The 22,750-nt window shown below is 36.0% G+C and overlaps 1 protein-coding gene and 1 pseudogene across 1 annotated transcript in view; both read left to right on the top strand.

The window, feature by feature from the left end:
- LOC116100618 (vomeronasal type-2 receptor 116-like) overlaps positions 1-22,750 on the top strand; it is a 38,420-nt gene that overhangs the window by 10,178 nt on the left and 5,492 nt on the right. The window contains exons 2-5 of the mRNA XM_031384359.1: positions 3,859-4,138; positions 5,151-5,957; positions 6,663-6,887; positions 7,387-7,510. Coding sequence (XP_031240219.1) covers positions 3,859-4,138; positions 5,151-5,957; positions 6,663-6,887; positions 7,387-7,510 — 1,436 coding nt within the window. The remainder of the gene's footprint in view (positions 1-3,858; positions 4,139-5,150; positions 5,958-6,662; positions 6,888-7,386; positions 7,511-22,750) is intronic.
- LOC116100619 lies at positions 2,286-2,686 on the top strand (annotated as a pseudogene).

Here is a 22,750-nt window from a genome sequence, read left to right as displayed (position 1 = left end):
ATTTCATACTTTGGAAGAAAGACCACAGACCTTTGTAACTGCAACACCTGGACATCCTGAATGCTGAGGCAAAAGCCAGAACCACATATGCCTTTTATTTTCAAAGACTATTTACTAGTTCCTTAAATGCCATTTGTACTTGAAGACTTAATAATATTTTTTGATCATTATTTGTGATACACATTTGATTATGGCATGTTTATGGCATTAGTAATATGAAGTTTTAGGAAACATAATATATCACATTTTGTCAGACAGTTCATATGAACATCCTGTGCCATTATAGTGCACCTGTAAAAGTAGGCATACAATAATCCTACTCATTTCTTGCTATTTACAGACCAAATAGAACATCAGGATTTTATTCTGTGATAAATTAGAGTGTTAGGAGAAAGCAAACAATGTGAATTTATTTTAATATGGTATTGGAGAATACATTCAATATACTGAATGTATTCTCATACATGTATAATCAACATGTATGAGTGTTCACAAACTCAGTCCTCTAGAAGAAATACTGTTTCCCCAATTTCTAGCCAGTTTTCTATACTTCTGAGTTGAAATAGCATTTCTTGGTATATGGTTTTACAAATTAGAACTCATATATGTCAATGTGTCTCAAGACTTGCCTAATCAGAAACTTCTGTGACTGAGAAAAGACTTTTTCACTGTGGCTTTATTTAGTATCTAGAACTTGTAATTTGTTGATAGATGGAAGCAGGGGAGATTACCCTAGGTATTACATTATTTTATATATTGAGAATTTCTATGGTTTGATTTAATGGTCACTGAATGCTTATGAATTGAATGATAGAATTTTAGTTTGGCAATATCTGTATATGATATACTTTTTATGAGTGTTAACTTATTCACAGTGTGTATCCTCTTGGAGATATTTTCTCTTTTATATCCAAAATATGATGTGAATGCTCTTAGTAATCACTCTCTCACACATAGTATTATCTGGGACAGAATTTTGTATATTGTGTATTCATGGTGTATTCTCTCTTCCTGAAAAACATTTTTATAGCCCATCTAGTTTAATTTGTGCTGCTGATGTTCTTTTTTATATGGGACATTGAAGCGTGCATTTTTGGCTCACTAGAAACCATGTCCTTCAAGAAAACTGACACTTCTTCAAGCACTTATCAGTTTCAATTATTCATTTATTTTTTATTCATTTTCTTAGAGAGGGGGATTTTGGTCTACATATTTCTGCTATTTATTCATATTATATTTCCAGAGCAGAGTAAAAGCCAAAGAAAACTACAGGAATACAGGTAATGCAAGAAAATAAGAAATTAGAATTAATAATGAACAATATTTATCCTTGAAATTTAGTATTTTCTTAAGATTATAAACAAATGAAGACCCCAAAATTTGGGGCTTAATAAATTAACAGTGTACTCAAGTTTTAAAATACCATGTCATTTTCATCTTTGGGAGTAGAAGAAAATATAGTATCTTAAAGAAGAGATAATCTCTAGCTAAACTATATTTGCCATAGATCAAAGCCCAGAATTCATGATAATCACGATAAATGAGGTAATCATCAGATAAATGAGGAAATGTAGAAAGATTGGTCATGTTACAAAAAAAGATTTTTAAAAAATTATGTAAACCACTAAATTGCTAAAGATTTGATATTGAAACTTTAAATACAAAATAAATGAATAATATGTGTTCACAGAAACTAATGGTATGACTCCATAAGATTAAAAAATATATATACAAATTCTAAAACTCTACCATGAAGACAAAGATCTATACAATTTAAGATATTAATGTCACAGAAAGAAATATCACTGGTTACATTGTAGAATTCAAATATAATACTGAAGACAACATACATCAATAAAATCCAATACAATATGGCAAGACACTAGAAAACATTGCAGGTTTGGGTATTTCTTAATAAGCCAGAAAAGTTTAAGAAATAAGGGAATAGCACATAAGAATCCTGTTAGTCAAGCATGAGAATCACAAAATTATAAAGCACATATATTTTCTTTTCATTTTGATACTAACTATACAGAAACCAAGTGGGCTAATGCATTTTATTATGTAACATGGTTGCAAAGCAATAGTATATAAGAGAAACAAAAAGCTAAAACATTCATAAAATACAATAAAATGATGCACATTATTAGACATGATTGTAAAGATGAATAAGAAATTTATATCAATGAAGAATATCTTGTTATAATATGTAGGATAAAAATGTGTTGATTAAAGTTGAGTGATTAAAGAAGAAACAAACCGACTTTTTTTCCCGGACGCTCAAGATGTCGAAGCGAGGACGTGGTGGGTCCTCCGGAGCGAAGTTCCAGATTTCCCTGAGTCTTCAGGTAGGAGCTCTGATCAACTGTGCTGACAACATAGGAGCCAAAAAACTTGTATATCATCTCTATGAAGAGAATCAAGGGGCGGCTGAACAGACTTCCTGCTTCTGGTGTAGGGGACATGGTGATGACCACAGTTAAGAAAGGCAAGCCAGAACTAAGAAAAAAGTTACATCCAGCAGTGGTAATTCGACAACAAAAGTTGTCTTTATTTTGAAGATAATGCAGGGGTCATAGTAAGCAATAAAGGTGAGATGAAAGGTTCTGCTATCACAGGCCCAGTGGCAAAGGAGTGTGCAGACCTATGGCCCAGGTTTGCATCCAATGCGGGAAGCACTGCATGATTTTCCTGTGTATTTGTAAAATATATTCATTAAAAGATCTTGCTTTGAGGAAAGAAAAAAAAGAAGAAACAAACTTTTATTAACCAGAAGGAAGCAACAGGAATCATGGCCAACTCTAAGATGTTCATATAATTGAATAAAGGTGAAATGCATCATTATAAATCTAAAGAAAGATCCATGGGAAGATAAACAGGCTCAATCCTTAAAAGAAATAATTATTGTTATAATCAACAGCATACCACCAAGCAGTGCACAATATCAAATTGAATAGGAATAGGAAAAATTTAGATGAAATAGAAAGACTAAAAATAACAAAGCTATTTGTCTAAATCCAAAAGATTTTTCAGAGATAGTGATACTGAGAGGTATATTTGTCTATTTAATGTATTCATAAATAGACCGTGTCCTTGGCCAGTCTGAGTAAAAGAAATATCACAGTCTAGGTAGCAGATTTATACACCTGTATTTTTGTATATATTAAGTATTAGAGTTCCAAAATAAAGGAAGGAGCAGATTTGTTGTCTTTTGGGACATGTTTCCTTCCATGCTGACAGATATGGTAATAAAACTGTATAAAAGTTTGAAATTACAGAATCTCACTTGAGCGATATTCTATCAAAATCATCTTTTAAAATCCTTATATAATTACACAGAAATTATATTCTAATACACCACAGTAACAGAGCTCGTATCATCATAGCATTGGTTTAGGAAAACAAGCATTAAATACATAAAATTATTAGTGTTATTTAATATTTTTTGTTTGTTTTTTGTTTTTTTTTTTTTTTTTTTTTTTTTTTTTTTTTTTGAGACAGGGTTTCTCTGTATAGTTCTGGCTGTCCTGGAACTCACTCCGTAGACCAATCTGGCCTCGAACTCAGAAATCCACCTGCCTCTGCTTCCCAAGTGCTGGAATTAAAGGCATGAACCACCACTGTCCGGCAAAGATTTATTTATTATTATATGTAAGTACACTGTAGCTGTCCTCAGACATACCAGAAGAGGGCATCAGACCTCATTACAGATGGTTGTGAGCCACCATGTGGTTGCTGGGATTTGAACTCAGGACCTTTGGAAGAGCAGTCAGTGCTCTTAAACTCTGAGCCATCTCTCCAGCTCTTATTATTATGTTTAGAGTCTAATCTATAATGATCTTTTTCTTCTGTTTTCAGGTTGACAACTAAGAATATCCACTTGATTTTGACTCTTTATTTTGCCCTTGAAGAAATAAACATGAACCCTCATATTCTACCCAATATTTCACTGCTAGTCAAAATTCAATGTAGTCTGCTGAATGATTGGAGAATAAACAGTTTATATTCTAAAAGAGACGAATATCTTCCTAACTACTACTGCATAAATCAGAGAAGATATTTAATTGTACTTACAGGTCCAATGTGGTTACCATCTGTCATACTTGGACCACTCCTGTACATATCTAAGAGTCCAGAGGTAAGGTTGAAGGAGCTGATGTTAATTAACCATTGACTCTTTTTACTCTCGGTAAAAGTAACATTTATTTGCCTGATCGAATTGTCTTCTAGTAAGCTTACTACTATATAAGCTCACACTTTCAAATTCATTTTGACTTCTACCTGGGTGGATCTACTCAGCTGTTCTGGCTCAAAATCCTCCCTAAAGTCCCTGAAGAATATGGCTTTTCTCTGCTTCTCACTAATTTGCTTTGCTTGGCCTAATTCTGGCAATTTGCTTTAATCTTCTGGATCTTTTTATTCTGGCTACAACTGCCTCTAGTGACCTGCATTGAATGGCATGAACTCTCAAACTAACTCAACTACATTGTGCTTCATTCTTTGCACTGACTCTCAAAAGACTGGCTCAACTCCACTGCATTTAACTCAACTGACTAACTAGACCTCAGAGATCTACATGCCTGTATGTCCTGAGTGCAGGGATTAAAGGTGTGCACTATTACACCTGCACCTAAACTTTTCTATACCAGAAAATTGCTTTATATTAAGCTGATCTTGAGCTAAGAGATCTGTATGCCTCTGTCTCCTGGGAGCAAAGGGATGGCTGTATCCCCACAGGATAACATAGGCCAAAAAGGTTTTAAATATGATCCCCTAAGTGTAGTCAAGTTGCTGGATTGAAATTTCTCTACAGTTTTGTTTTTTTAATCCCAATGCTCATTGAAAGTAAACAAATGAATTTGTCTATTTTGATGCATAGAATTCAAAGCATAAATACTCAGATATTTAGAGACCCGTGCCATTTCCTTTGCATGAATAGATCTAAAGTGCAACAGAAATTTGATGTGTTTTACTAGCAGACTTAGTTTTTTCTGTACTTTATAAGACATAAGAAATTATATTCCATTTTAATAATGAATAAATGTCCACACTTCCTAACACTCCCAAGTTTTGTTTACCACACTTTATTTTAGACTAGCACTTTGTATTCCAGATTCTTCATGTTATTTCTAATGTTCTTTGGCTTACAGCTTTACTATGGACCATTTCACCCTCTCTTGAACAGCCAAGAACTGTTTCCATACCTCTACCAGATGGCTCCTAAGGACACATCTCTGGCACTGGCCATGGTATCTTTGGTCGTCCATTTAAGATGGAACTGGGTGGGAGCAATTGTTTCAGATGATGACCTAGGATATCAATTTATCATGGAATTGAGAAGAGAAATGCAAATGAACAGTGTGTGTTTAGCCTTTGTGAGTATTATCAGTAACGATGAAAAGTTATTCCTGAAAAGTACAAATATCTATTACAACCAGATAATGATGTCATCAGCAAAAGTTGTTATAATTTATGGAGACAAAGACTCTCATCTACAGCTGAACTTTAGACTATGGAATTTAATAAACATCCAAAGAATCTGGGTTACTACCTCACAGTGGGATATGATCATAAATAATGGAAAATTCCTCCTTACTTCCTTCTATGGGACTCTCACTTTTTCACATCACTATTCTGAATTATCTGGTTTAAAAACATTTATCCAGACAGCACACCCGTCCAACTACAGTAATGAAATTTCCCTTGCTAGATTATGGTGGATGTATTTTAATTGTTCTTTGTCATCATCTAATTGTAAGAATTTGCATACTTGTTCAAACAAAAATATATTAAAATGGTTATTCAAGCACCATTTTGAAATGTCTTTGAGTGGTACTAGTTATGACCTATATAATTCTGTATATGCTGTGGCTCATGCACTCCAAAAGATGCTTCTGCAACAAGCAGATTCATGGCAAATGGATGATGGAAAAGAACTGGAATTTGACACTTGGCAGGTAATATGTATCCCACTGTATATCACATAGTATCATAGACATAATTTTTCTAATGAATACTGTAGTTTCTAAGTATTCTAAGATCTGTTCTCTCAAATACACCAATTTCTGTATTCCTTCATTGTATATCATGTAAACTTTTTGTTTGTTAAACTCTACTCCAGATAATACTGAAACACAGTCATACTTTCATAATCTAAGTTAATGCTAGTTTCCATAATATTTCCACCAGAAAAGTGTCTCATATCTTTAATATTTGAAACAAAATAGAGTGCTTTCTCATGAAGTTCTTATTGGCAACAAGAAGCTGACTGACCTTTTAAATGATCAAGAAACTGATAGTCTGCGTAATGAATAGGGCCCAAATAACAGAAAGAGGACTGCCACAGTTCCTTCCTCAGTAATGACATTAATTTCTTATTTGGTTATCAGATAATACTATACAAAAAATGGAGTGAAGAATGTTTACCTACTCCCATCATTCAGCTGTGCATATGTTAAATGATTAACTTTAGTGAGAAACACGTGTTTAGGAATTATAATGTTATTGTATCTATATGCAGTACTTTTCCCCTTAGCTCTCAGACGACTTGTAATAAAGACACAGTTTTAGGAAAAATTAATGAAAATCAAAGTGAGACTAAACTTTATATTATCTTTCCTAATCTGTAGGCATAGTTAAAACTAAAATAATAGATTTTTCAGATGGTCTCTTTCCTGAAAAATACCCAATTTGTAAACCCCACTGGAGAAAAAGTGAACCTGAATCATGAAGAGCTGGATATGGAATATGACATTCACCACACTATGGATTTTTTGCCAAATCTTGGACTTAAGGTGAAAATAGGAACGTTTTCCAAAAATCTGCCACATAGTCGACAATTGCATATATTGAAAGACATGCTAGAGTGGAACACAGACCATCGACAGGTTTGTTAGATTTACTTGTAAAATACTACATGCAATATAAGTACCCAAAAGTTTGACTTGACCATTTTCATAGGATATGACATTTAAAAATGTATTTACATACTCATTCCCTATATTCTTAGACTTGCTTTCAGGAAAATTTATTTCCAGTAGAATATCTATCTATCTATCTATCTATCTATCTATCTATCTATCAATCTATCTATCTATGGTTGATAGATGAACATCATATATATATGTGTGTATATATATAGACATATATATATACTTATGTGTATATAAGTCAAAATACAATTATATTATTCAAAAAATTTATATAAATCACAATGCAATTATAATTTTCATCAGAAAATACAATGAAATATTTCTTCTTAATTTAATGTGTTGAGAAAACTTTTTTTCAGTTTTCCATTTGAAGGTTTTTCCCTTTTTAAGTCACTGTAACTACTTCTAGGTAGGTAAATCTTTTTATTTATAATTTGTTTGTGATTTTCCTCAGTCTCCAACCTCAATTTGCAGTATTCCTTGCAGTCCAGGATTCAGAAAATCCCCTCAGCAGGGAAAGCCTGTGTGCTGTTTTGATTGTATACCCTGCCCCGAGAATGAAATCTCCAACATGACAAGTAAGTATATAACTTATGAAAAATTTATTTAGAGTGATTAAGTTTTCTCATTGTTTACATAGTTCTTAGTGAGTCATTACCACAACTGAGAACTTAAGTCTCAATATTAAATAAAATGAATCAAAAACTCTGACCATTGGCATAAAACCCTTGCAAATTCTGGACTACATTTTGACTCCTTATTCTCAAAACATTATACCTAATAATTTCTTTTGGAAATATCACTATAGCACTTCTCTTCAGCCCAGAATTCAGCAGGATGTAATATATTGTTATATAATACACCTAATTTTAATCTCTTGTGAGGCATGTGAGCTGTGTATTGTTATTTATCCTAAATCACAAGCTTTTTAGGACAAGGTGCAGATCCTTAAAAATGCTGAACCCTGTTTCTAAAGCATGCATGTACATTGTGTTCTATAGTAGATCATGCTGTCATTTTATAAATTGTATTTTCATTTTCACTCAATCCATAGATGAATTTGGAACTTTTCATATTGTTTAGGAGGAGACATCTTCTTTGTGACAATAGTCCTGTGATCCTTTGATACTGATGCCATTATTACTGCACCAGTTAATTGAAAGATGGAAGTAATTTCTTTGCAGTTATAAGATATATACAAAGAATAAATGTACACTTTCATTTAATCTGCAGACCAACATCCTTTTACTTCATATAATTAAATTTGAGATGCATATAGAGTTCAGAGACAAACCATTGAAATGTTAAGCATACTGTGAAAAATACCAAGTGGATAGTAGGTTAAAACCAGCTGCATGGAATGCTCTATAGAAAATAAATTAAAGAACTTATGTTTTAAACATACTGACTTTTGAGTAATTGAAACAATGCCTCAGAAATCTTAAAATTTGCTTGATGCTATTTGTATAATAAAAACTTGCAAATAAAACTTTTAATAACAAATAATAATTATAAATTACTTGAAAAATAAAATATTTGAATATTTTCTCCAAAAGGTTAGATAGCACTGCTTAGAAAAATATTAGAAAACATGATTAATTATAAAGGAATATACATTCCTGAGCTGAATTAATGATAACATTGCTTTTAATTTTGTGCTATTGTCTATCCATAATTGAAATAGGCTTGAAGATATAATACTGTATGTTACATGATATTGGTGGGAAAAAAGCTCAACCCTCTATCCTGTGTTTTCATTAAACACATCTACATCTTCAAGAGACAGAAAATCACTTTCATTCTGCTTTTGGATATATTTTTTTATTTTTAGAAATATTAAGACTAGATTAACATCATATTAACACTTAAAAATAATTTTAACTTATTTTAATTTCTTTTTTATTGGATAGTTTACTTATTTACATTTCAAATGTTATCTATCCCCTTTATCCATTCCCTCCCTAGAAACTCCCTATACTCCTCCCCCTGCTACTATGAAGGTGTTCTCCCACCTACCCATCCACTCCCACCTCCCCACCCACAAATTCTCCTATGCTGGGGCATCAAGCCTTCGTAGGACCAAGGGCTTTTCCACCCGCTGATGCCCGACAAGGCCACCTTCTACTACATATGAAGCTGGAGGCATGGTTCCCTCCATCTGTACTCCTTGTTTGGTGATTTAATCCCTGGGAGTTGTGGGTTGCTTGGTTGGTTGATGTTGTTCTTCCTATGGGTTTCAAACCCCTTCAACTCCTTCAGTCCTTTCTCTAACTCCTCCATTGGGGACCCTACACTCAATCTAATGGTTGGCTGTGAGCATTTGCCTCTGTATTTGTCAGACTCAGCCAGAGCTTCTCAATAGACAGCTATATCAAGGTCCTTTCAGCAAGCACTTGTTGGCATCCATAAAATGTCTGTGTATGCAACACTATTCTGCCAACCTTCCTGATCTCCCACTCCCATAGTCCCTTTCCCCATCCCTCTCCCTTTTTCCTCTAAGAAATTGGACTCCCCCCATATCCCCTCACCCTAGCACACCAAGAATCTGCAGTGCTAGCCATATCCTCTCCCACTGAGGCCAGACAAGGCAATCCAGGTAGAAGAACCTATTCCATAGATTGATAACAGTGTTAGGGATAGCCCCTGTTACAGCAGTTCTGGACTAACATGAAGACCACACTGCAAATCTGTTATATATGTACTGGGGTCCTAAGTCTGGCTCATGTATGCTCTTTGGTTGATGGTTCACTCTCTGTGAGCCCCTAATGGTTCAAGTTAGAAGACACTGTTGGTGTTCTTGTTGTGTTCATATATGCTTCTGAGACCACTATCTTTCCCACAAGTCTTCTATGAAAGTCCCCAACCTCTAGTTTATGTTTGGATATGGGTCTCTGAGTCTTTCTGAGTCAGCTGCTGGGAGGAGTCTCTCAGTGAATAGACATATTAGGCTCCTATCTACAAGCATAACAGTTTCTTTAATAGAATCAGTGATTGGTGCTTGCCCAAGGGCCTGGTCTCCAGTTGGGCCTGTTATTCACTGGCCATTCTCTCAGTCTTTGCTCCATCTTTGCCCCTATATGTCTTGTAGACAGGATAAATTTTGTTCCACAAGTTTTTGGGTGGCTTGGTGTCCTTATCCCTCCACTGGGATTCCTGCCTGGCTATAGAAAGTGACCTCTTCAGGGTCATACCCCACTAATTTGAGTCTCAGGTAAATTTCCACCATTGATTCTTGGGTACCTCTTTCAGGCCTGGACTCTGGCACATTATTAAGTATCTCCACTACTTCCAGTTGCATATTTCCATTCTTTTTTATACCCATCTCGCCATCTTTTCCCTCACATTCGATCCTGTACCTCCCATTGCCCCCTACTCATACCCTCTTCCACCCAGTTCCATCTCTGCATCTGCTTCAAGGACTAGTTTATTCCCCCTTCTAAGTGATATTCAAGTACCCTTATGTGTGCCTTCCTTTCTGATTAGGATCTATGGGCTCTGTGGACTATAGCATGGGTGTCCTTTATTTTACAGCTAATATCCACTTATAAGTGAATACATACCATGCATGTCCTTTTGCATCTGGTTTACTTCATTCAGGATGACATTCTTAAGTTCCATCTATTTCTCTGCAAATTTTATCTCTTTTACATTAGTGGCTGAATTGAATTCTATTGTGTAGAAGTACCATACTTTTAATTTTCCATTTGCCAGTTGAGGAACAACAAGGATGTTTACAGTTCCCAGCTATTTTTCATAAAACTGTTATAAACATAGTTGAGCAAGTATCTCCCTGGCATAGAGGAGCATATTTTGGGTACAGGCATAGTATACCTTAGTCTTAAGGTACAACTATTCCCAGGTTTTGGAGAAAACAAATTTATTTGCAAAGTGGTTGTACAAGTTTTCACACCCACCAGCAATGGAGAAGTGTTCTCTTTACTCCCCACTTTTGCCATCACGTGCTATCACTTGAAGTTTTTGGCCTTAGCCATCTTGACTAGTATTAGATGAAATCTCAGAGACATTTTGATTTGCATTTCCATGATGACTAAAGGCTTTAAACATTTCTTTAAGTGCTTCTCAGCCATTTGAAATTCATAAATTAAAAATTGTTTCCTTCTATCCATGTAATTCTTTCAAACTGGAACAATTATGTGTCAGAGTTGTGACTGTGGGATGGCCCTCCTCGTCCTCATTTGATGCCCTGTCTTCCTGCTGGAGGTGGGTTCTATAAGTTCTCTCGTCCTACTATTGGGCATTTCATCTAAGGTCCTTCATTTTGAGTCCTGAGAGTCTCTCACCCACCAGGTCTCTGGTGCATTCTGGAGGGTCTCCTCAACCTCCTATCTCCGTAGGTTGTCTGTTTCCATTCTTTTTGCTGACCCTCAGTGCTTCAGCCTTTTTCCCTCACTCGATACCAGATCAAGTTCCCGTCTCCCCCACACTCCCTCCACCTCCCCATTCACTTTCCCTTTCAGGTCCCTCCCTCTCTCCCCACTTGTGATTGCTTTCTTCTCTCTCCAAGGTGGACTGAGATGTCTTCACTTGGGCACTTCAACTTGTTGATATTTTTGCATTCGGTGGACTATACCTTGCATACGATGTACTTTTTTTAATTTTTATTTTTTAGTTTTATTTATATATTTATTTTTAGCTAATATCCACTTATTTGTGAATAGATACCATTCATGTCCTTTTGGATCAGAGTTACCCAACTCAGGATATTTTCTAGTTCCATCCAAAACTCAAGATGTACTCCTTATTCCCTTATTCTTTTTCTTTTTCTTTTCTTTTCTTTTCTTTTTTTTTTTGGTTTATTACATATTTCTTTCTTTTTTATTAGATATTTTCATTATTTAGATTTCAAATGTTATCCCCTTCCCTGGCTTCCCCTCTGAAAACCCAGTATTCCATCACCCCTCCCTCTGCTGACCAACCCACCCACTCCTCCTTCCCTATCCTGCCATCCCCCAACACAGGGGCATCGAGCCTTCTCAGTACCAAGGGCCTCTCCTCCCATTAATGTCCAACAAGACTGTCCTCTGCTACATATACGGCTGGAGCCATGGGTTCCTCCATGGTTGGTGGTTTAGTCCTTGGGAGCTCTGGGGGTTCTGGTTGGTTCTTCTATGGGGCTGCAAGGTTCTTTAGCTCCTTTGGTACTTTCTCTAGCTTCTCCATTGAGGAACTTGTGCTTAGTCAAATGGTTGGCTGAGAGCATCCACCTCTGAATTTGTCAGGCAATGGCAGAGCCTCTCAGGAGACAGCTATATCAGGGTCCTGTCAGCAAGCACTTGTTAGCATCCACAATAGTGCCTGGGTTTGGTGACTATTTGGGATGGATCCCCAAGTGGGACAGTCTCTGGATGGTCTTTCCTTCAGTCTCCGCTCCATACTTTGTCTCTGTATCTCCTCCTCTCATGGATATTTTGTTACCCCTTCTAAGAAAGACCAATACTTTGGTCTTTCATCTTCTTGAACCTCATTTGGTCAGTGAATTATATCTTAAGTATTCCAAGCTTCTGGGCTAATATCCACTTATTAGTGAGTGAATACCATGTGTGTTCTTTTGTGATTGGGTTACCTCACTCAGGATGATATTTTCTAGTTCCATCCATTTGCCTAAGAATTTCATGAATTTATTAGATTTACATAATGTAGTGCTCATTCTTAATAGCTGAGTAGCATTCTATTGTGTAAATGAGCCACGTTTTCTACATCTATTCTTCTGTCTTTGGGATATTTGGGTTGTTTCCAGATTCTGCCTATCACAAATGAAGCCGCTATGAACATAGTGGAACATGTGCTCCTGTAGCATGGTGGGGCTTCTTTTGCGTATATTCCCAAGAATGGTATAGCTTAGTCTTCAGGTAGATCTATTTCCCATTTTCTGAGGGCCCTCCAGATTTACTTTCAGAATAGTTGTACCAGTTTGCATTCCCACCAGCAATGGAGGAGTGTTCCTCTTTCCTGAGGAAAGAAAGGTCTAATAACAGGCCCAAAATAGGATCCAGCTTAAGAGAAGGTCCCAAGACCTGGCACTATTACTGAGGCTATGGAGTGCTCACAAAAAGGGACATAGCATGACTGCACTCTGGAAGATCCAATAAGCAGCTGAAAGAGTCAGATGCAGATATTTGTACCCAACCAATGGACAGTTGACCCCTGTTGTTGAAATAAGGCAGGCTAAAAAAAGCTGAGGAGAAGGGCAATCCTGTAGAAGAGTCAACAGTCTCAATAAATCTGGACTCCAGAGATCTCTCAAACACTGAACCATCAAACAGGCAGCATATACCAGCTGATATGAGGCCACCAACACACATACAATAGAGGACTGCTGGGTCTGTGTTCATTCAGGGATCATGCACCTAATCTTCAAGGGACTGGAGGCCCCAGGGAGTTTGGAGGTCAGGTGAGGTGGGGGTAGGGACATTCATTTGGAGACCAGGGGTAGAAAGGAGGTATCAGATGTGGAACTTGAGATATTGGAGGGGAGGTAGATAAAATATGGAGTGTAAAAAATTAATTAATTAATTAATTAAAAAATTAATTAATTTTTTTCCTTCTTCACCCCATTTTTATCTTGGCTTTTTGGACTGTCAGTATCTAACTTCTTGAGTTCTTTGTGAATTTTGGATAGTAGCCCTTTGTCAGATGTAGAATTGTTGAAGGTATTTTCTGAATTTATAGGATGCCATTTTGTCATATTGACAGGCTCCTTTGCCTTATACAAGCTTTTGTTTCAAGAGGTCCCATTTATCAACTGTTGGTCTTAAAGACTGGGTCACTGGTGTTCTATTCAGGATGGTGTATCCTTTACCAATGAATTCAAAGTTATTCCTCAGTTTCTTTTCTATTAGATTTGATGTATTTGGTTTTATACTGAGGGCTTTGATCCACTTGAACTTGAGTTTTGTGCAGGGTGACAGATATGGATTTATTTGCACTACTCTACATGCAGATATCCAGTTAGACAAGAAGCGATTTTTCAAATCCTTTCTTTTTTCTATTGTATGGTTTTCCTTTCATTGTCAAAAATCTAAAGTCCATAAGTATATTAGTTTATTTTTGGGTCTTCAATTCATTTTCACTAATAAACCTGTCTGTTACTATACCCTGAAGTTTTTATTACTATTGCTTTGTAGTAAAGCTTAGGATAAGGTGTGAGGATACCTCTAGATGTTCTTTTATTTTTCAGGATTGTTTTAGGTATCCTGGTTTTTTGTTTTAGCATATGAAGTTGAGAATTTCTCTGTCAAGATCTGTAAAGAATTGTGTTATAAATTTGTTGACATTGAATTGAAACTGTAAATTGCCTTTTATAAGATGGACATTTTTTCTATGTTAATTCTACTGATACATGAGCATGAGAGATATGTTATATTATTTGTAGATATTGTGAGGGCCATTGTTTCCCTAACTTCTTTCTTGGCCTATTTATTATTTGTAAAAAGGAAGGCTACTGATTTGGTTTTTTATTTGTTTGTTTTAGTTAATTTTGTATCCATCCACTTTACTGAAGGTTTTGTAAGCTGTTGGAGTTCACTGGTGGAATTTTTGTGGTTACTTATGTTTATGTATACTGCCCTAACATCTGTAAATAATGAGAATTTGACTTCTTTTCCAATTTCTATCCCCTTGATCTCCTTTAGTTATCTTATTGCTCTATCTAGAACTTCAAGTACTATAGAGATTAGATAGGAAAAGGGGGTAGCCATGTTTTTCTAAGATTTTAGTGGAATTGCTTTAGTTTTTCTCCATTTAATTTCATGTTGGCTCATGTCTTGCTGCACACATAGGCATGTGTCTTATATCCCTGATTTCTCTAAGACTTTTAAAGTGAATATTGAAATGCTGGGTTTTGTCAAAGGCTCTTTCAACATGTAATGAGATTTTCATATAATTTTTCTGTCAGTTTGTTTATATGGTGTATTATGCTTATTGATTTTCTAAAGTTTAACCATCAAAGGATCCTTTGGATTAATCCTAATGGATCATGGTGGATGGTGTTTTTTATGTGTTTCTAGTTCAGTTTGCAAGCATTTTTTATTTGATGGTCCTAACTTTTTTCTTTTTCTTTTTTTTTTTACTAGATATTTTCTTATTTACAATATCTCCTTTCCTAGGTTTCCCTCCAAAAAGAAAAAGAAAAGAAAATAAGAAAAAAAAATAAAAAACAAAAAACAAAAACTAAAGCAATCCCCTGTTCCCTCCCACCTCCCCCTGCTCACCACCCCATCCTCTCCTGCTTACTGGCCCTGGCATTCCCCTACACTGAGGCATAGAAGCTTCATAATACCAAGGGCCTCTCCTCCTATTGATGACTGACTTGGCCATCCTCTGCTATACATATGCTGCTAGAACAATGAGTCCCACCATGTGTAATCTTTGGTTAGAGTTTTAGTCCCTGGGAGATCTGAGGGTACTAGTTAGTTCATATTGTTCCTCTTTCTAAGGGGCTGCAAGCCCTTCAGCTCCTTGGGTCCTTTCTCTAGCTTCTTCATTGGTGACCCTGTACTCAGTCCAATGGATGGCTGTGAGCCTCTACTTCTGTATTAGACAGGTACTGTCAGAGCCTCTCAAGAGACAGCTATCTCAGACTCCTGTCATCCAGCATTTGCTGGCATCCACAATAGTGTCTAGATTTGATGACTGAATATGGGAAAGATTCCCAGGTGAAGCAGTCTCTGAATTGTCCTTCCTTTAGTCTCTGCTCCACAGTTAGCCTATACAATTCCTTCCATGTGTATTTTGTTCCCCCTTTTAAGAAGGAGTGACTTATCCTCACTTTGGTGTTCCTTCTTCTTGAGTTTCTTATGGTTTGTGGTTTGTACTTTGTTTATTCCAATCTTCTAGGCTAATATCCACTTATCATAGAATGCATACCATGTGTGTTCTTTTGTGATTGGGTTATCTCACTCAGGATGATATTCTCCAGGTCCATCCATTTCTCCAAGAATTTCATAACTTCATTGTTTTTAATAGCTGAGTAGTACTCTATTGTGTAGATGTACCACATTTTCTGTATCCATTGTTCTGTTGAGGGACATCTAGGATGTTTCCAGTTTCTGGCTATTATAAATAAGGCTGCCATGAACATTTTGGAGCATGTGTCCTTATTACATGTTGGAGCATCTTTTGGGTATACGCCCAGGAGTGGTATAGCTGGGTCCTCTGGTAGTACTATGTCCAATTTCTGGAGGAACTGACAAACTGATTTCCAGAGTGGTTGTACCAGCTTACAGTTCCGCCAGCAATGAAGGAATGTTCCTCTTTCTCCACAACCTTGCCAGCATCTTCTGTTACCTGAGTTTTTATCCTAGCCATTCTGACTGGTGTGAGATGGAATCTCAGGGTTGTTTTGATTTACATTTCCCTGATGACTAAGGATGTTGAAAATTTCTTTAGGTACTTCTCAGCCATTCGTTATTCGTCAGATGAGAATTCTTTTTTTTAGCTCTGTACCCCATTTTTTAAATAGGATTATTTGTTTCTCTGGAGTCTAACTTCTTGAGTTCTTTGTATATATTGGATATTAGGCTTCTATCAGGTATAGGATTGGTAAAGATTTTGTCCCAGTTTGTTGGTTACTATTTTGTCCTATTGACAATGTCTTTTGCCTTACAGAAGCTTTGCAATTTTATGAAGTCCCATTTGTCGATTCTTGATCTTAGAGCATATACTATTGGTGTTCTGTTCAGGAAATTGTCCCCTGTGCCTATTTGCTCGAGGCTCTTCCCCACTTTCTTTTCTATTAGTTTCAGTGTATCTGGTTTTATGTGGATGTCTTTGAGCCACTTGGACTGGAGCTTTGTACAAGGAGATAAAGATGGATCAATTAGCCTTCTTCTACATGCTAAACCGCCAGTTGAGCCAGCACCATTTGTTGAAAAATGCTATCTTTTTTCCTGTGGATGGTTATAGGTCCTTTGTAAAAGATCAAGTGGCCATATGTGTGTGGGTTCATTTCTGAGTCTTCAATTCTATTCCATTGATCTACATGCCAGTCACTGTACCAATACCACAATTGCTTATCACAATTGCTTTGTAGTGCAGCTTAAGGTCTGGGATGGTGATTCCACTAGAGGTTCCTTTATTGTTGAGAATAGTTTTGGCTATCCTGGGTTTTTTGTTATTCCAGATGAATTTGCAAATTGTTCTTTCTAAGCCTAAGTCTGTGAATAATTGAGTTGGAATTTTGATGAGGATTGCATTGAATCTGTACATTGCTTTTGGCAAGATGGCCATTTTCACTATATTAATCCTTCTAAACCTGAGCATCGGAGATCTTTCCATCTTGGGAGATCTTCTTCAATTTCCTTCTTCAGAGACTTGAAGTTTTTGTCAAACAGATCATTTACTTTCTTAGTTAGAGTCATACGAAGGTATTTTATATTACTTTTTACTATTGTGAAGGGTGTTGCTTCCCTAATTTCTTTCTCAGCCCGTTTATCCTTTGTGTAGAGTAAGGCCACTGATTTGCTTGAGTAAATTTTATATCCAGCTACATTGCTGAAGTTGTTTATCAGGTTTAGGAGCTCTCTGGTGGAATTTTTGGGGTCACTTAAGTATACTATCATATCATCAGCAAATAGAGATAATTTGATTTCTTCCTTTCCAATTTTTATCACTTTGATCTCCTTTTGTTGTCTAATTGCTCTGGCTAGGACATCAAGTACAATATTGAAAAGGTAGGGAGAGAGTGGACAGCCTTGTCTAGTCACTGATTTTAGTGGGATTGCTTCAAGTTTCTTTCCATTTAGTTTGATGTTGGCTACTGCTTTGCTGTATATTGCTTTTACTAAGTTTAAGTATGAGCCTTGAATTCCTGATCTTTCCAAGACTTTTATCATTAAGGGATGTTGGATTTTGTCAAATGCTTTCTCAACATCTAATGAGATGATCATTATGTTTTTTTTTCCTTTGAGTTAGTTTATATAGTGAATTAAATTGATGGATTTCTGAATATTGAACCATCCCTGCATCCCTGGGATGAAGCCTACTTGATCATGATGGATAATAGTTTTGATGTGTTCTTGGATTTGGTTTGCAAGAATTTTATTGAGTAATTTTGCATCGATATTCATAAGGCAAATTGGTCTGAAATTTTCTTTCTTTGTTAGGTCTTTGTGTGGTTTAGGTATAAGAATAATTGTGGCTTTGTAGCATGAATTGGGTAGAGTACCTTCTGTTTCTATTTTGTGGAATAGTTTGAGGAGTATTGATATTAGGTCTTCTTTGAAGATCTGATAAAACTCTGCACTAAACCCATCTGGTCCTAGGCTTTCTTGATTAGGAAACTATTAATGACTGTTTCTATTTCATGAGCAGATATGGAACTATTTAGATAGTTGATGTGATCTTGATTTAACTTTGGTACCTGGTATCTGTCTAGAAAATTGTCCATTTCATCCAGATTTTCCAGTTTTGTTGAGTATAGGCTTTTGTAGTAGGTTCTCATGATTTTTTTGGATTTCCTCAGTGTCTATTGTTATGTCTCCCTTTTCATTTCTGATCTTGTTAATTAGGATACTGTCTCTGTGCCCTCTAGTTAGTCTGGCTAAGGGTTTATCTATTTTGTTGATGTTCTCAAAGAACCAGCTCCTGGTTTGGTTTATTCTTTTTATAGCTCTTTTTGTTTCTATTTGGTTGATTTCAGCCCCGAGTTTGATTATTTCCTGCCTTTGACTCCTCTTCGGTGAATTTGCTTCTTTTTGTTCTGGAGCTTTCAGATGTGCTGTCAAATTGCTGGTGTATGCTCTCTCTAGCTTCTTTTTGGAAGCACTTAAAGCTATTGCTTTTCCTGTTAAGACTGTTTTCATTGTATCCCATAAGTGTGGGTATGTTATGGCTTCATTTTCATTAAACTCTAGAAAGTCTTTAATTTCTTTATTTCTTCCTTGACCAAGTTACCATTGAGTAGAGTGTTGTTGAGTTTCCACCTGTGTATGGGCATTCTATTTTTTATGTGTTATTGAGGTGCAGCCTTAGTCCATGCTTATCTGATAGGGTGCAAAGAATTATTTCAATCTTCTTGTATCTATTGAGGCCTGATCTGTGACCAATTATATGGTCAATTTTGGAGAAGGTACCAGGAGGTGCTGAGAAGAAGATATATTCTTTTGTGTTAGGATAAAAAGTTCTATAGATATCTGTTAAATCCATCTGTTTCATAACTTCTGTTAGTCTCACCATGTCTGTTTAATTTCTATTTCCATGATCTGTCCATTGCAGAGAGTGCGGTGTTGAAATCTCCCACTATTATTGCATATGGTGTAATGTGTGCTTTGAGCTTTAGTAAAGTTTCTTGTATGAATGTAGATGCCCTTGCATTTGGAGCATAGAGGTTCAGAATTGAAAGTTCCTCTTGGTACATCATACCTTTGATGAATATGATGTGTCTCTCCTTATCTTTTTTGATCACTTTAGGGTGAAAGTCCATTATATTTGATATTAGAATGGCCACTCCAACATTTTTCTTGACATCATTGGCTTGGAGAATTGTTTTCCATCCTTTTATTCTGAGTTAGTGTCTGTCTTTGTCACTGAGGTGGGTTTCCGGTATGTAATAAAATGTTGGGTCCTGTTTATGTACCCTGTCTGATAGTCTATGTCTTTTTATTGGGGAATTGAGTCCATTGATATTAATAGATATTAAAGAAAGGTAATTGTTGCTTCCTGTTATTTTTGGTGTCAGAGTTGGAAATCTATTCATGTGGCTATCTTCTTTTAATTTTGTTGAAAAATTAGGTTTTTTTTGCTTTTTCTAGGATGTAGTTTCCCTCCTTGTGTTGAAGTTTTTCATTTGTTAACCTTTGGAAGGCTGGATTTGGGGAAATATATTTTGTAAATTTTGTTTTGTCATGGAATACTTTTGTTTCTCCATCTATGGTAATTGAGAGTTTTGCTGGGTATAGTAGCCTGGGCTGGCGTTTGTGGTCTCTTAAAATCTATATGACATCAACCCAGGGTCTTCTGGCCTTCATAGTCTCTGGCGAGAAGTCTGGTGTAATTCTGATTGGCCTGCCTTTATATGTTACTTGACTTTTTCCCTCACTGATTTTAATATTCTTTCTTTGTTTTGTGCATTTGGTGTTTTGACTATTATGTGGCAGTAAGAATTTCTTTTCTGGTCAGTCTATTTGGAGTTTTATGGGCTTCTTGTATGTTCATGGGCATCTCTTTCTTTAGGTTAGGTAAGTTTTATTCCATAATTTTGTTGAAGATATCTACTGGCCCTTTAAGTTGGAGGTCTTCACCTTCTTCTATACCTATTATCCTTAGGTTTGGTCTTCTCATTGTGTCCTGCATTTCCTGGATGTTTGGGGTTAGGAGCATTTTGCATTTTGTGTTTTCTTTGACTGTCATGTCAATGTTTTCTATGGTATCTTCTGCACCTGAGATTGTCTCTTCTATCTTTTGAATTCTGTTGGTGATGGTTGCATCTATGGTTCCTGCCTTCTCTCTTAGGGTTTCTATCTCTAGAGATGTCTCTTTTTGTGGTTTCTTAATGGTTTTGTTCAGTTCATTCACCTGTTTGGTTGTGATTTCCTTTAATACTTTAAGGGATTTTTATGTTTCTTCTTTAAGGGCTTGAACCTGATTATCCGTGTTCTCCTGTATTTCTTTAAGGGAGTTATTCATGCTTTTCTTAAATTCCTCTATCACCATCATGAGACATAATTTTAGATGCAAATCTTACTTTTGTGGTGTTTTGGGATATCCAGTACTTGCTGTGGTAGGAGTACTAGTTTCTGATGAAGCCATGTAGTATTGGTTTCTGTTGGTAAGATTCTTGTGTTTGCCTTTTGCCATCTGTTGATCTCTGGTGTTAGATGTTCTTGCTGTCTATGGCTTGGGGTTGTTCCTCCTATGAGTCTGTAAGCCCGTGTCAACACTTCTGTAAGATCAGCTCTACTCAGGTAAGACCTGAGTCTCTAGGTTGTCCCTCCCTGAATATAAGCTCTCTGCTTATGGGGAAGGGCAGAGATGGCTGTGGATCTGCAGGACCTTCTCCTAGGTACAGAAAGAGGTTGAAAGAATCCTGTGCTGGCTGCCCTACTACTTCTGAGGCCTGTGCCTCTTGGCTGATCCCATCTTAGAAGGTCTCCAGAGAGAAAATGGAGATCTCATCTGAGTCTCTGGGTTGGAGCAATTCCTGAAGGCAAGCTCTCTGCTTGCGGGGAAGGGGCAGAGAGGGCTGTGAGTCTGTAGAACCTTCACCTAGGTGAAGAGGGAGATAGAAAAGATCCTGCACCAGCTGCCCTGCCACATCTGAGGGCAAGCATTTTTTTTTAAATGCATCAATGTTCATATAAGAAATAGGTCTGAAATTTTCTTTCTTTGTTGTTCTTTGTGTGGTTTAGGTATCAGAATGACTGTGTCTTCATAAAATGAGTTTGCCAGTCTTCTTTCTGTTTCTGTTTTGTACAACAGTGTCAGGGCTATGGGTGTTAGCTCTTCTTTCAAACTCTGATTGACATCTGCACTAAAATCAAGTGGCACTGAGCATTTTTGGTTGGGAGATGTTTATCAACTGCTTTTATTTCTTTGGGGCTTATAGGACTGTTTTAATAGTTTGCCTGATCTTGATCTTGATTTAACTTTAGTAAGTGCTATCTGTATAGAAAATAATCCATTTCATTAAGTTTATTTATTTTTTTTTGTGGTGCACAGGTTTTTGGAATAAGATCTAATGATTCACTGAATTTCCTAGTTGCCTGTCATGATGCTTCCATTTTCCTTTATGGTTTTGTTTATTTGGATACCATCTCTCTGTCTTTGGATTAATTTGGCTAAAGGCTTAATTACCTTCTTGATTTTCTCAAATAACCAGCCTTTGTTTTCCTTGATTCTTTGTATTTTTTCTATGTTTCTACTTGATTGATTTCCATAGTGTTTTTGATTATTTCTTGTCTCTTACTTCTCTTGAATATATTTGCTTCCTTTTTTTTTAAAGAGGTTTCCTGTATACTTTTAAATTCCTGTTATGAGAGCTTTCTAATTTCTTTATGAAGACAATTAATGCTATGAACTTTTCTCTTAGCACTGCTCTCATTGTCTCCTATAAGTTTGGCTATAAGTTTGGGTATGTTGTACATTCACTTTCATTGAATTCTAGAAAGATTTTATGTCTTGATTTCTTCACTGTCCTGGAGATCATTTCTTAGTGAGTCCTTTTATTCCCATGAGTGTGTGGGCTTTCTGATGTTTCTGTTGTTGAAGTACATTCTTAATCCATGTTGGTTTTCTAAGATACATTACAGTATTTCAATATTTTTTTTTATCTGTTGAAGTTTTATTTCTGACTGATTATATGGCTAATTTTGGAGTAGGATCCATGAGATCCTGAGAAGATGGTATATTCTTCTATGTTTAAGTAAAATATTCTACAGACTTTTGTTAGGTTCATTTGATTTATAATTTGTTAGTCTTATCATTTCTGTTTAGTTTTTTCCTGTTTGATATATCAAGTTTTAAGAGTGAGATGCTAAAGTCTCCTATTATTAGTGTGTTGAGTTTGATGTACCCTTTAAGCTTTATCAAATTTTCCTTTACAAGTATGGTTGGTTGCCCTTGTGTTTGGGGCATAGATGTTTAGAACTGAGATATCATCTAGGTATATTTTTCCTTTCATGAGTATGAAGTTTTCTTCCCTTTATCTTTGAACTAATTTTAGTCGAAAGTCTATTTTATTAGATATTCCACCTTACTTCTTAGGTCCATTTGCTTGGAAGGCATTTTTCCAGCCCTTTACTGTAATGTAATGTCTATCTTTATTGCTGAGGTATGTATGTTTCTTTGTTTCTTTTCTTTTC

Source organism: Mastomys coucha, unplaced genomic scaffold (genome assembly GCF_008632895.1).
Source record: "Mastomys coucha isolate ucsf_1 unplaced genomic scaffold, UCSF_Mcou_1 pScaffold21, whole genome shotgun sequence".
In the NCBI taxonomy this organism is placed as follows: domain Eukaryota; kingdom Metazoa; phylum Chordata; class Mammalia; order Rodentia; family Muridae; genus Mastomys; species Mastomys coucha.
Note: the sequence above shows the minus strand (reverse complement) of the source record. Positions and strands in the feature narration are given on the sequence as shown.